The 16,640-nt window shown below is 30.6% G+C and overlaps 1 protein-coding gene across 2 annotated transcripts in view; it reads right to left on the bottom strand.

The window, feature by feature from the left end:
• Positions 1-1,199: 1,199 nt before the first annotated feature.
• Positions 1,200-16,640, bottom strand: part of LOC143059537 (innexin unc-9-like) — a 50,309-nt gene continuing 34,868 nt past the window's right edge. Inside the window, exons 2-3 of one of the 2 annotated variants that reach the window (XM_076233054.1) lie at positions 10,434-10,494; positions 1,200-9,104 (exon numbers count right to left, since the gene is read on the bottom strand). In XM_076233054.1, coding sequence (XP_076089169.1) covers positions 7,895-9,104; positions 10,434-10,492 — 1,269 coding nt within the window. In that variant the 5' untranslated portion in view covers positions 10,493-10,494 and the 3' untranslated portion in view covers positions 1,200-7,894. The remainder of the gene's footprint in view (positions 9,105-10,433; positions 10,495-16,640) is intronic. The other variant, XM_076233055.1, reaches the window with a different exon arrangement.

Here is a 16,640-nt window from a genome sequence, read left to right as displayed (position 1 = left end):
AAACGGTTTTATTATTATGAAAAATCTGCAAATTGAGAAAGACTTTTAAACAAATATAAATTTTGAATTTTGAATTCGACATTGCTACATATACATCCTCCCTATCACATGTTTTAAAATATATTTTCCTCTGTTTCATTTTCTAACCCGGATTTGTCTTCTCTTATTCGATTCATCACTTTTATACAGAGGTATGCTACTGTTGCTTTTTTTAGACATTCACATGTCTGGTAGTTTTTTTTTATTTTTACTTATACTGAGTGCAATTTGAACCAATTTCTTATGGCATAATGTCACCTATGTCTGCGTTGTTCAACTACATTTCATTATTCCGTTTGAATTGTTTAGGTTAATCTGTAATTCATCACATGATGTATATTGTAAAGATGAAGGAACACCTTGCAGATCAGCTGGTCATTTTGTTAGATTACATCAGGTAAACTTATATCAAACTACTATAACTACGGAAAATGAGAACCAATTTTGTTGCTGAAGGCAACCTTCTGTAAAGTGTGTACCATTGATTTAACTTCAGAACAAGAGTTGCAATCCAGCCACATAGCTGCACAATCGATCTGGAAACTAGCAAAATTGGTATCAAAGGTAGTAAAACATGTGAGAAGAGCTTGCAAAACAACTCCAAACCTTTTTGCAAACCAGTATTGTGCCAGAACTTCTATGTTTACATAACTTATCAATGATATGGTCATATTTTATAGATTACCTGCAAATAAGTTAACAAAACTTTGAATTCAAAATACTAAGGGTTTTCTCCTCCAAAACAGATTATGTTTGTTTGTATTTGGCAAAACCTTTCAGACATTTGAGTCATAAATGCTCTTGAACGTCGTATACTTTATTTAGTCTTTTAGATTTTTGATTCGATTGTCACTGATAATTGTTTGTTGTTGTCTTATTAAGTAAACTTCAAATGTTGTTTTATTCATAACAGAAAAAAAACGTCTGAGCTTCTTTGTTATTGTTGTTTTGTAATTTGTCTTTTTTTATGTTTAATTGTGTATCTTGTGTTGTTCTATTTTGTCTCTTAGGTTGTTGTTGTTATTGCATAGTAATGTTTTGTAGTTGTTGAATTTCTCTTTAATTTGTTGTTGTTTCAGTCTCTTTTGTTGTTATTGTTATATTATGTCTCTTTTGTTGTCTAAAAAATATAAGGCAATTAAAACAATAACAAGACACCATTACAAAATTAATGAATTTTATTTACATTATGATTGAAAAAATAATGAATAAATATTGATAATTATTATTTACACCATATTGCATAGTCTACATGTGAATGTATATTAAGTCTAAAAATATTTCAACACGATCATAAACTTTTGGCATTGTATCTACAGCTTTGAAACACACTCATATAGTCATTCCGCAGTAAGTAAATCACAAATGAAATTATTTTAGTATATTTTCTAATCTACAAATGATGACAAAAACAAGCAATTTCGAATTTAAAAACAGAAAAGAAAAAGAAAAAAAAGCGTATTTTCCGAATTTTTGAAATTCAAATAAAAGAACTGACTTTTTAGTTTAACATATACAGAGTAACAGAGGTAATGTGGGTAATATTTCCTTCAAGTATTACACAAGATCATTGAAACCGTGAATGGAGGACGCCTGGCACAGACCACATGTATAGTCAATAGAGCATTTTTTCCTTTGAAGTATACAAGAATTTTATTACAACATATCTTTTTTTAATAAAATTGAGAAAGGAAATAGAGAATGTGTCAAAGCGACAACAACCCGACCATAGAGTAGACAACAGCCGAAGACTTCTTCTGCAACAAACAGGAGATTTATAAAAGTCTAAACACGGTTTACTTTCTTTTCTTAAACTTATAAGTATATTATAAAAAGAGTATCTCCGACGCATAGCTAGACCGAAATCATCATACTCTTTCCATCAATCTTTTTCAACAATCTTACTTGTAGCAGGTTCTTTGGAATCATTTCACTCCTTTAAAATGTAAAATTCTTGAATTAACCACAATCCAAACCCTCCTTATATGAACTTTTTATCATTTCTCCTTGTAGTTGATACAAATTGATGACGGATATTATATATATTATGATTTTTGTTTTGTAAAACAGACTTTTCTGACACCTCTGAAAGTATTTTAGAGTAATTGAAAAAAAACCTGTTTTTTTTAAGAAAAGTCATTACTTTTAGAAGATATTAATATACATTTAAATGATATATTTACAATTATGAATCATTTACTGTTTTCTTTGAGATCAGAATTAGTTTATGCAAGGAAAAAAAAAAACACACGTGAAGCTGTTCAAACAAATGTGTTACTAATTACAATATGTTCTTCAGGAAGATTGAGGATCAAAATGGGGATTGAATTATAGTATTTTCAAATCTATATTTTTTGTTACCTATAATTATTTTGCCGAAGTTTATGAACACTTGTATTTTTCTCTGCGTTGCTTGTACAAATATAATTAAAAATCTATATGCAGTGTGAAACCTTTAGATAATGATAAAATGTTTCCCTTCTAGATGAAACAAAATGTGTTTTAAGATGAAATACATTATCATATCTTATCACTCAAAAGCTTCAAATGATATCTGTAGTATTTAGTTAACAACTCCCACATCAAAACAAAACCTACATTACGTATGATAATAAACACAATATTATTTTTTATAGAGCATATTACTTTAAGACATGTACATGCATGATGTAAATAAAATACCAAGTTGCACACATAAATAAACGATAGAGGCTAATGTTTCTTGAAAAAGATATTGCATTGACAAGATATAATATTGGTAAAAACATTGTGAAAATTTTTTATAGTGGGATATTGGCAATAATGTATTTATCAATTTTAGATTTGATACTGTAATTACACACTTGAACACAAACTCGTTCCCTTGTGGTGTGTACATTTTTTTTATAGTTAATTATTGGCTCTAATGTGTTTGTCAATTACCAAATTAACACTGTTATTACACACTTTAATTCAAATTGTTTCCATTTGCCAAAAGACTACCAACTTTTAACTCCGGATTTTCTAATTTTCCAAGATGGTGGTTGGACTGCATAGTAATTAGTCATGTAAGATAACCCCCGAATAAGGAAATTCAAACATATAATCGGTGAGTTTTTTGGGGAAAGTTAACTGTTTTCCAAAAGTTATGTCGTGTATAGAAAACATAAAATAGTTAATTGACCATCTGAATTGTACCAATCAAAAGCTTGATTGAACTTCTTTGAGTTGCTATTACTTGACCATGTATAAAGGTGTCCTTCCACAGAGAGGGTAACCGGTCTAAAAAATATAAACTCCGGATTCAAAAGTCGGTTACATGAAAAATTAATTTTGTAGACTTGACAAAATTAGCTACTGTCCATACAAAACACAATAAGTTGAAAGTTTTTTAAATTTTGATTTTCCTTTTTTTGCGCATATTTTACAATAAAAACAAAAGTCTATATACAATGTTCAGAAAATACAATGAATCATATAACTATCACAGATTCGGATCAGGTCTTGCTATAATTCGCCATTGCAGAATCTAATGCACTCTTGGTTATATTTTCAAAAGTGTACACCAAAACGTCGTGATTGGTTGAAAACATTAAAACAATTTTAATTCAACCAATGTCTCGACGTTATTTTCATTTTGGGGTAAAAGAAATTACCCATAGCCCTTTATATTCTGAAACGACAATGTTAATATTCAACAATACATATACAGATGGGTGCAGTCATAACCTGTATAGAGAGTTAACTTGATGACCAGACATTTTTTTCTAATCTGACTAATCCAAAAGCTACACAAGTTCAACTTCAAAGCTAACTGGTCCTTGGGCTTGAGCAGATTAAGGTCTGGTCTGCAATTAAACTTTTTTTCTCGTTGTTTGGTCCAAATATATAGAGTTAACTTCTAAGCTGTCAGGTTATGACCCCACCATTATTATCTGAAACATTTACTTAATACTATGGACTCATTTACTTTCGTGTGTACCAAATTTCGTAGATAAAAGCAAACTTGTATGTCGTGGATTTCTAATTTCATGGTTTCGCAAACTATATTATTATCGGAATTTCTTACGGTGTGTGCATTGGTAAATGTTTATATTATGATTTTTTTTTGTAAGATATATATTGCATGCTCACATGGCAAAGAAAACATATCTTTTATTTTGTGTCGCCACAAAAACATATGCCAATCATGATTCGACCATTACATTTTCTGGTACATATAAACCAGTAGCCTCTATTAGATGTATCAACAAAATGAACTAATCACAGAGCGATACTTCAACTGTTATAAATAAAAAAAATATAACAATAAAATACTGACAAAAAACTAAACATCTGTATAAATAATATTTGTTAATAAAATAATTAAACAACTATAAACAATACATATAACGCAAAGATCTATAAATAAAGCGGACATAAATATAAAATCTTGGGGAATGATATATAAAAGTTAAACAAAAAAAAAACAACAATCAAAACGGAAAAACATAAACGACACCAGAAAGGAGACAATTGAGTTAAATGCCAATTGCACTAACCAGAATGGTTTGTTATGCCCTTCAGTTAAAATGCTGTTGAAATGAAAACTGTCAATCTCTTAAAGAATATACATATTATATATTCTCAAACAGCCAATGCATTACATCTGTGCCGAAAAACAACCAATCTGTACATTCATTTTACCCTTTTTAAAATTTACAAAAAGTTGAAAAATCGTATTGGTTTATCACCATAGTAAAAAGATAAGAAAAAAATTCATCTTCATTGTGGGTATTTTTCAGATACACCACCTAGTATGTGATTTTTACTTAATATTCCCGACTAATGAGGATGAAGTCTTAACCATATATAAAACTTATTATTGTAACAAAGGACACCGTACCGATAACAAATAACACTGGCAAAAAAAAAGACAATAACTATTTCCTCTTATATTTTTTTTTTTGTAATAATGTTTTACTACAAATATGCATGAAGTAGTTTGTAAGAGGACAACCTATTGCTTTTATGAGGGACCTACAGGATTTCGTGTGGACGGAATATTCATATTGATAGGTTGCCGCTCTGACTTTATTATTTCTTGCGATAACGGATTTCACTTTTGTACACAATTTAATCCAGGATATTGTTGGGCAAATTTTACAATGACATAATATCTATTTTCAAAATTCACCTGTCTCCCATCAACATAGCGAATGACAGTCCATAATAAAGTGTTTGATGTAACTAGTTAGGATTCTGGAATGTCTAAGACTAAAAATAGTGTTGGGATATAAAAAGAAAAAAAAAGAAAAAGCGTACCAAAAGATTGAATACGTCTTTAAACAAACGAAAATTATGGTTTATGTTTTTAAAATCCAATTGAATATTAGACATAATTAACGCTTTAATTAATCATTCTCCAGAAAAATTGAGAACAAAAAAGTATATCCTATTCTGCATTTCTCTCCATGTTTGTCGATCAAACCCAAATGAAAATATTGTTGTAAAGAATCAGGCTAAAAGCATTTTAATGTTATTATAGCGTTTTATAAGACATTAACCGATATCTATAGCCAAACAAAATTCATTGTTACTTATTGACGACTTAAACAGCGTGAAGTACAATTTATTTTGAAAATTACGCTTTTTTCTAGTTCACTTGTTCGATACCTTTATGCATTTATAATTTCGTTCGCTTTACGTCAGAATAGAAATGCACTGCATACGTTTGATATTGTGTTACATGTTTGATGTTTTAAAAAAGTTCAATACATCCCCTGAAGTAACATGCATTGTCTAACAATTTTTAAAGCTTAAAAATCAAGATGACATCTACCATGGAAATATCTACAATAAAAAACGGTGCAAACTTAAACTATAGATATGTGTAGACTTTACGCAAATTTCAACATATGAAGACTTAGAAATTAAAAAATAAAACCCACCCAATTTCTAAACATTCTTTACACATGAGACAAGGAATAAAACTAATTACATATACTATTGTATATCTCTAGCCAGTTAGAGTTGCGTTCTTTTTTCTCTCGCCAAGAGTGTTTTCTTGATTAAATTTCAAAGCACTCAAACGAGTCTTTCTAGATGGTAGATACTATTTAAAGACAATGTGGGGTCGAGTATAACGCCAAAGAGGCAGCACCCTAATTGCACAAAGCCAAAAATTAGTGGTGAAAACATATTTTTCTACAACTTTATGTAATTTAGAAAAACTGATCGCTATCTTATAGTTATTATCAGAATACACTCGTAGTTTCTATGACAGATCTGCATTCGGAATTTGATAGATATAAGAAGATATGGTATGAGTGCCAATGAGATAACTCTCCATCCAAGTCACACAAGTAAACCATTATAGGTCAAAGTACGGTCTTTAACACGGAGCCTTAGCTCATAACGAACATTAAGCTTTAAATGGCCCCAACAATAAGTAGTATAAAACTATTCAAAAGGGGAAAACCAAATGTCTGTTCTAACCTGTATACATATTAAAAAGGAAAACTATTGATAACTGCATAATTGTTCTAAGGCATCAATATTTATGAAGTAGTCACTTAAACAGAACTTCGATTACACTAAAAGGTTTTGTAGTAAATGATTGATTTCGATGTCTTAGCTATAATGGCATATAATACTCATTTGATATTGAACTGTTTAAAAATAGCAAACACGATATTGAATGTTATATGTATAATGAAATCATCACATGATGAAACAATGAAAAATATTTTTGGCAATACAGTATAGCACATATATCTGGGGACACACATAAACACTGATCCATTCAATCAAAATCTAGTTCACAACCTTATTTTCTAACTACATGTATTAAAAACAAAACCAATATATTTATATATAGAACAAAAATGGAATAGCAATGTACGTAAGCATGTATACAGTACATACATTAATCGTTGTACTTATATCATTACTTCAATGGTTGGTTTTTGGATAAACTTGCATGTTTCTATTCCATATTAAGACGGATGTCATAATATTCAATGAGCAATTTCTTAACAATTTCATGCCATTGTCTAAATATACTGAGCATGATATTCCGACTCAAGGGACACTCAATTACTACTGAAATTTTGGAGTGGAGCCTTGGTTTCTAAAATTATGTTCACCAACTTAACGTTTACTACATGTATATTCAAGTGCCATATACGTGATCAAGCCTTGTTTCACAATAGTATTATATTTTACTCGCTTCGGCTGTACTTGAGCTAAGGAAATTTTCATGTTGATATATAAATTTTATGCTAATTACTAATCTCTGATTTGAGATGCAATATCAGTATGAATTTGTTTTGGCACAATAGTTAAATCAACTACTCTGTATCATTTTAAATGAAATGGGTGAATGTTTATCATAGAATATAAGTCATGCTGCTATCTTTCTACTCATGAACATTTTTCAATGATGCATAATTTAATTGCTGCAACAATGTTTTGGCATTGATCATGTCTGTGATTAAATACCTGGAACTAAGATAGTTCAACCAATAATGAATTCCCCCTAATTGCCCATAATTAAAAATAAAAACTAAACTGTTATGAACATAAAATAATTAAAAAGGAAGAGATAAACAAATATATGAGCAAACAAAACGCAGACTAATCTTTTTCCTCCAAATATTATTTTGCTTCAAAGCGGTTGGAATCTGGTCCCATTCATTGGAGTGCACCATATCATACCAATTCAACACTCTTATTTTTATGAATGTTATTGTACATGCATCTTATAAGGCACAATCGTATGAGTCAAGTCACCGGACATACTCTTAAACGGGACGGCATTCTGTTAGTGAGATATTTCTCACTTAGTTATATCACGTGAAATCAATTTCGTTTTTATCTAGTAAATTTGATTAAATCACACTGAATCTGCATTTTCAATGTTACTGTTATCGTCTGCGCTTTGTTTATATTTTTCTAAGAAATCTCGGTATAAATATCTGATGACCTCTGAAGCTATTACGTCATTGGCATTGTTACTTATTTGACGTAATACGAAAATACCATCCTGTTTCAAGAAGTCCTTTACAAAGTCTGCTCTGATTCGTCTATCAGAATCAGTCTTTTTGTGAAGATCGTTGATTTTAAGATACTTTCGTATGTATGAACGCCGATGATGAGGCAAAAGGTATCCATAGAGATTAGTCAAACAACCGAAACCATTTGCAATGGCAATAAAAACCATCCAAAACCACAGAAATATAAATATTTTTTCGTTGAAAAGATTAACAGGAAGCACACATTGTACAGTCCATCGTTGTAAATTTGTCATCTGACGAATTTCGAAATCACAGAGAGTAACACGTGGGAATCTAGGAGAATAGGTCCAATCTTCTCCTTCATAGAGCGAATTTAGAACTTCAAATCCGTATACACTGTATTTTGATCCCATAAATGAATTCATCAAATACATCATTACAATCGAGTTTACCAAAAATAATATCTTGTATACCATAGCCACTGTTGTTAGATAATTTCCAAAATGACGTCCGCAAAGAAAGAAACAGACGTTTCCTATCTGCGTACGCAGGTTCGGACAAAGACCGGCCCTATGTGGTGAGGCAGATTTCAACCACTGTCCCATGTATTTGGATATATGCTTCAATTTCTTTTCCCGATCCTCCGGTGCAAGGTATTGTGTATCACGTGCCATCCCGTTAATTTTATCTATGCTGATCCCGGAATATGAATTAAGAACTTTGTATATTAATCTCGGAACCTTATAAAACATTGAGCATACAAGAAGAATAAGTGGAACCCATTGATAATATGTAAGTTCCTGTTCTCTACGTTGGTCGTACTGAGCAGGGATTTGATTCTGCATGGGAATATAATAAGTATTCGAAACCCAGCATACGAAATTTGTATAATCGACTCGATTTTCCGTAAAGTCTGTCGGACACCAACATTCTATTGGATCGCCGACATATTGACTTGTACTCACTATTACCGTAAATATCACTAATAGCATCACAGTATATTTGTGATTTAATCTATCGATGAAGTCATCGTCGTATGTACCTCGGATTCCGACAGCTTGACCGGCAGTACCTAAGACATGGTCTAACCTAAATAAAGAGAAAATGATAAAAGTTAGGAATATAGATAGAAAACAAGAGTCTAATTAAGTTTCATTCGTGCTTATTCTATCGATCAAATAAGAAAAATATAAAATGTATCGAAGAAGCTTGATATTAACCAAAGACAATTCATGCCAAGACAATTACAAATTTTCTATTACCATTTACCAGTTGTATGAAATTCGCAATTTTTAGAACAATTAGTTTGATCACCGATTCTTTATAACTTTACATTTATATTCTGGGTACTTTTAAGAATCAGTTCTCATCCTGCGTAATAAAATCCGTTAGATTCTGAAACGAACAATATAATTTGTATTTGATGTATTTTGTGCACACTTTCTTTTCAAGAGTATCATAATGAACCTTTTTTATGAATGCAATGCTAAATCAACACCCATAGAGTTAAATAAATATCTACATTAGCGAAGGTTTTGGCGTACTTTTAATAAAATCAATCACGGTGATTATTAATACAGAATTGTCATTAAAACTCCTAACTTATAAATCTTGTAGAAATAGAAGTCTTCAAAATACGATGACGGTTTAAAACTAAGGATGTAATTCTGTCTTTATATCATTTAAATAACAAAAGATTAACTTACCTAGCTCTGAAAAAAAAAAATTAATGGACAAAATGTTATACTCTGTAACATACAAATACGGTAAAACGTTGATAGTCACAATCAAAATTGACAAAAGTGTTAGGTTTTCGAAAAAGGAAAAAAAATAATAATTATAATATAAAAACCAATAATTTTAAAGAATTTTTGGCATCTTGCTTTCTTTTTGATCTATCGCAGTTTCACAGATACTCGTATACATTAAAAATTAACAAAGAGCACACACTAGGCACACACCATTTATAAGACAAGCTTGTTAGTTCAGCAGAAATATTTAGTTTTGACAACAGTCAGTCAAATGGTTAGATTGGTGCAAGAAAATGATTAACAATAAAGTACACAATTTCTAGATAACCTTAATTGTATGGCTAGCACATGAATTTTTAAGAAGATTGATAAAAAATCTATTGGAAACACAATACTTAATACTGTGGATTCATTTATTTTCGTGGGTATCAATTTTGGTAAATTGAAAATTGTTTGCTTTTTTCTGGATTTTTGATTTCGTGGTGTTGCCAATTTCTGCTTACAAAGCCTAAAGAAAATTTTAATAATGAATCCACAGAATAGTGTTTTTTTTTCAAACCCAAATCTACACCAATAAGGTAACATGTAGGTTAATTTACAATTTTACAGTACAGTATTTGAATTGGATATGACTTTATTTTTAATTTTTATTTTGATCATCACTTGCTTTGGGTACTGATTCGTGTCATCCAGATAAGCGGCAACAGTTGGTCCTCCAAGTGTCATTCCTGTAAACAAACAAGACCAGGGTATACACAAATGTTACTAAATAGAGATCTGCCTTACCACTTAGTATTTTAGTGTATGTGTTGATATTGGATTGGGAATCCAGTTATTGCATTTAATATTAATCCCTTTGCACCTTGAATGCGAGGACTCATACACATTGGTAAAATACACATGTTCAGAAATCGTTATCGATAAAGATAAGAAAGGAAGCTTCAATTGAATAACTCTACAATAATTATGCTCACCAAAAAGAAAGTTTACATATGTTTTATTGTTCAAAAAGGACAAACGGATTAGATGGAGACGATACCCAAAGAGATGCGAAAGATACCAAAGGGATATTCAAACTCATTAGTGAATTCAAATAAACTGACAAACTCAGGGGTAAAATAGAAAAGACCAACAGATAAACAATTGTGCATAGAAAACATGGTAAAGTAAAGATTGATCAACATACACCCAATCAAAAACTGGTTTGATCTCAGGTGTTTCGGATGGGTAAGCAGATCCTGCTCTACATGAGGAATTCTTCGTGTTGCTCATGTTAATTCAAACTCCTAAACGGACATCAGAGTCCATTCATTGAAGAACAACTCAATTCAATTTGATAACTAAAATTTGAAAAGTGTACGGTAATAAGATTAATTTCAATTCTAAAGATTTCGTAGAAGAAAACAACAAACATATCAACTTCAAGTAAAAGAAGGCAAAAAAAGCACAACGTAAGGTAAATTAGGGACAAAATGAACCCTATCAACATATGTAGGAAGATGAAGCACATATTTAAGGATATTACATTGTTTACATTTACGAGTTATTTCAAAAACCTGTTGCGTTAAAATAAATGGGGTCATCGGCTCTCCATTTTCCTTTTTTTAAATGTGAACCCACACCGTATGGCAAGTCATGAAAAATTCTGCGAGCCTTCCACAGAGATGTCTTATGTCTCATGTCAAAATTGCAAGAAAAAGATACTGAAAGGAAATTATGGCATCTTTTGCAAAGTACTATTTTTCAGGATTAAACACAGACTAGGAATTTGTTCCCGCGTGTTGTATTGTTTAAGACAAAATTTTACGGTAAATATATTTGCACATATTTGAAATATCAACCTACACCATATGGCAAGTCAAGACAAATTATGCAAGCCTTCCACAGAGAGGCCTTATTTCTAATGTCAAAATGAGAAGAAAAAAGATATTGAAAGAACATTATGGCATCTTTTACGAAGTACTATTTCACAGGATTAAACACAGAGTAGGAATGTCTTCCTGCGTGTTGTATTGTTAAAGACAATATTTTAGGGTAAATCTATTTCTATATATCTGGAATATCAACCCACACCATCAGGCATGTCAAGACAAATTGTGCAAGCCTTCCACAGAGAGGCCTTATTTCTCATGTCAAAATGAGAAGAAAAAGATATTGAAAGAACATTATGGCATCTTTTATAAAGTATGACTTCTCAGGATTCAAAACAGGCTATCAAAGGAATGTGTTCCTGCATGTTAAATTGTTAAAGACACAATTGTAGGGTAAATGTATTTGTATATATCTGGAATATCAATTATTATAGCGTTTAATCGCAGTGTTCTATAATCAATGAACCACTGTATGCGGTGCAAATCTTAACAAAAGAGAAAAAAGCAGATATATAATAAATATCTACATGCATGCTAATGACTATTTGTTCGATCCAAATTTATTTATTTTACAAAAGCTGTCAAACTGATTTATTGACGCAATAATTATATAATTGAGTAATTTGAGTAAATATTCTTGAACTTTGAATATCTTGGTATAGAAATGATTGTCAAAATGCATTTCAGTACATAAACTCTTGGGAATTCTAAAGAAACATATTCTGCTTCAAATGAAATTTATGGCTATAGAAAATTAATAAGTCATGCAATTTAGGTGTAAAATCGAATGAAAAGAACTTTTCAAATATGTCCAGAGCTAGAATAAAGTAACTTTCGTGAGGTATTCGTTTTTGCTAAATTCGCGATTAAGGCTAAATCTCAAAAGTTACTGTCCCGCTTATTTGATATTTCAGGAAGTTCGCTTTATTCGAAAGGTTAAACTCACGAACGCGAATTCAATATTTCATAAATTTCATACAATTAAAAATAAAAATACATAATTTTAAGTCAGTGATAGTTTAACCTTTTACTGTATTGTTGCACCTTGTTTAACTCACATTCTTATCTATTTATAAAAACAAAACATAATACTTAAAAGCTAGCGATTTACTGTAAAGTTGAATGGCACTATCGAAACAACCCTTTACAAAGCAATAGCTGCACATTCATTAACACCCGTACATTCTTTTTATAATTTGGAACTTTATATACAATTCATGAATGTCGATATGTTGCTTAAAATTCTACATTTTTTATGCAGACACGGAAGTATGACAAGATATAACTACCCGGATAAAAGTAGGATTTTTCTTCTAAATAGTATTTTGTGATTTTGGTTTTTTTTTTATGTCATCTTTTTCGGTTTTTTGGTCGTTGCGTTGTCTTTTTTCAGTTTGTTTACTCAGTTTTTTGATATACTAGTATTCCGCCGCTTTATATAGACAATCTTTAGCTCCATATCTAACACAGTCAGGAGCCACTGACGGACAATCGTTAATGAAATCATTCTCAAACTCATCTAAACGCTGGGTTAGGTGATCTCGTGAATGAAAGTAAGTAGCGGGGATTCGGATTGAAGACCAGACTTTGCCGTTATGAAGAACAGGAATACAAGCGATGTCCATTTGCTTTGGGTTTTGTTATGTGCGTCTGCTAGAATCTCCATATGTCTTCTTTTTCATTTCGTCGATCGCACTGTAAATGCACCTCTAATGTAAAGCGAAAACCCAGGTTAACTAATTAACGATAGTTGTCATGTAATTAATACAGACGTTTTTGAAAAAAAGAAGATACTTGAATGTGAAGCAGACTTTATTTATTGATATCCTGTGCTTTTAGAAAATCATAATAAAAAGAAACATATGTAATTAAGAAACGAAACACAAACTTAATTATATATTCATCTACATTTATTTTACCCGTGTTACATTTCTTTTAACAATTTTTCTTTATCTGAATTTTAGCGAAGTAATTCTGATTTATTAATTACGGCCTTTATACTCAAAGTGAAAACATTTGTTCATACTTCTAACTGAGAATTTTTATGTCTTTATAAAGGAGTTGTCAATTACCTTTTCAATTTTTAGTATGTATTTATCAGGTACAAAAGAAAAGAATGAAAAGCAACGCTTTAGAATTGAATATCTACCATGCAATGAATAAGACATCTGTAGTATATTTGTTTAGTACTAGACGTTTTCAGAAAATAGAATATACTTATTCACATCGGTCTCATACAGACATCTGTATGTGAGATAATATTTATATAAAAAAATATATATTTTCTATTCATAATATCATTTCATATGTATAAATATTGCAGAACGTCTTATTAGATATTAATAGTACATTTTAATTTATGCACTCAACATCCAGGTTAAACAACAGTTGAAAATTTCTCCAGAATCTATTGAAATACAACTAACTTACGATTATCAAGTGAGCTAATTTGTTCGTGAATTTTGCGAGGTATGTAAAGAGTTTTTTTAAGTGATTGAATTACTGTTTTCTATAAGTGTGCACTTTTTTGCATATTTTCCCAAGGTCCTTTGAAAGCCAGACAGTGCATCCCAATGTCCTTTACGACTGAGCAATAAAACTTTAAAAAGATGTATACTTCACAAGGATTTAGTCTCAAACTTACGACACTTTAAACACTATATAAAACTTGTTTAGTTCTTCTTTTCTATATACAGTTAAGCTTTAACAAGATTGTAGTAAAAGAGTTGCCGACGTCAATTCGGGAGTAGACGGCTGTAATCTTCAACCAAATTAATGTTCCTGATCTAATGCATTATAAACAGAAATAAAAAATAAAACCTGACCCAAAATACAGAACTCCGAGGAAAATTCAAAACGGAATGTCCCTTAACAAATGTCAAAATCAAAAGCTCAAACACATCAAACGAATGGATAACAACTGTTGGTACAGGCATTTTCTTAAGTAGAAAATGATGGATTAAACCTGGTTGAATAGCTATCTTAACCTCTCACTTGTTTGACAGTCATATAAAGTACATTATATTGACAACACTGGAGCTTTAAAAAAGATTAAAAACACGTAATGAATTGCATGCGTCCGAAGCGCGTCATCAGGAACGCTCAAAGCTCAACATTTACCAGCAAAAGATGTATAAGAACCGAAATAGGTGAAGAGCTATATTACCAAAACTGACTAATCAATAATTTAACAAATGAGAAATTTAACATTTAATAATTATATTTGATGTATGTTTCATTATAATACGTTATTCTGATTGGCTAACTGCACAGCACGTGTTATTCCTTAAGCAATTGCATTACACAATAAAATGTATCATTCGTGATGACACGAGGTCCAACAATAAAGTGTACAGGTGAATTAAATAAAAACGTAATAAAAATCGTATTTTCCTGATCCTAGGTTAAAAAAATGTAATTATAAGTATTGAATGCTTCTTTTTGTAACTTTATGGGGTTGTAAAAGCGTTGACCGTGCGCACATTTTTAGAATGAAGCGCTTCCGCGCTTCATACAAAATGTACTTCGGTCAACGCTTTTACACCTCAATAAATTTACAAAAAGAAACATTTAATTCTGAAATAAAATTCTACGAAACTGAGTGGATGATTTTTGCATACAAAGGTTATGGCTAACATTACTTCATACAAATGAAAATGTTTAGATTGAAGCCTGTTCTGTTATATGTACCATTCGAGTTTTTTTTAAATCTTTTTTAAAATAGTATTTTCAGGAATGTGCTGTTTTTGTTTCATTTTATAATGATTTAGTAATCCGACACAGTGGATTCTTTTGTTTCAATATATAGCGCCTAGAGACATCTTCTTACTAGTCTGAACATAGGCTTAAAAACCTGAAATTGTCTTAACCATTCAGAGTTTACCGAAATGACAAGTGACAGCAGGACTGATCATGACTTCATTCATTAGATGTTTAGTATCTCTAAAGCTTTTAAGATCAATTTGATCGTTTCAATTCAAAACTGGTTTATAAGTGAAAAAAAAAACTTGAACAAAAGTTCATGTTGATTTCGCCTGGCAGTAATTTATGAAATAGTTCATTAAATTGTTTTGTGAAATACCAACACAAAAAATGAATCAATTCAATATACCTCGTGGAATTTACTCTTACTTTTACCTGAAATCTGCGTGTCGTCAAAATCATTTATAATTCATTACGAATCATAGTTAAGTAGAATAAGCAAGAAAAATCTAATTGATAGTTTATATTTATTCCGTCAATGTAAGATGAATAGTATTAGTGTGAGGAAGAAGAATTGTGTGCAATTTCGTTAAATATATATCTTTCGTTACACAAGTGTCGAAAAATACTGTGAACATAGTGGGCAGAATTATTTGCATGTCAACATAATTTATTTGTCAACTAAACATTACTGCATGAAAACAAAACCACATAACAACACATGAAAAAAGTTTCTCTTCTTTACGAGAAAACGGAACAAACACATTCTGCCCACTTTGTTTCACTACTAAAATGTATTTAAATGCTCGTGTGAAGGAAGAACAAATTAGTTTTAGCATAGAAATTCACATAATAACGGTTTGAATTCTAACCTAATTACTTTTATTTCGTCTTAGGCATACTACTGATGCCTTTATTAGGCAAGTGTTTTTCTTTAGATTTATACGTATTATTATATTTGCCAATTCAGTCCATTAAGCAAGATGTAACCAAATTAAAATATTATCTTAATCACTTACATATAAGTAAAACTCCCCATGAGTTACATGTCCACAACTAATATTTCATGCAGATATCATAAGGACAACTGTATTAACTACTCAAATAGTTTGATATCTTTTGACAACGGTAATGTGACATAATCACAAGTTAAACGTATAAATGCATATATTAAATGAATTGGTCTTTTTGTATGATAATTCTGATCATGTAATTTATGGTCTACTTATCTATGACACATACATATAGATGAGTGTTAATATATCAACCAAGGCGATTACACAAAAGGCGAGGAATTGAAT

The sequence above is a fragment of the Mytilus galloprovincialis genome, chromosome 14 (genome assembly GCF_965363235.1).
Source record: "Mytilus galloprovincialis chromosome 14, xbMytGall1.hap1.1, whole genome shotgun sequence".
NCBI lineage: Eukaryota > Metazoa > Mollusca > Bivalvia > Mytilida > Mytilidae > Mytilus > Mytilus galloprovincialis.
The sequence above is the reverse complement of the archived record's forward strand: the minus strand, read 5'-3'. Positions and strand labels throughout refer to the sequence as shown.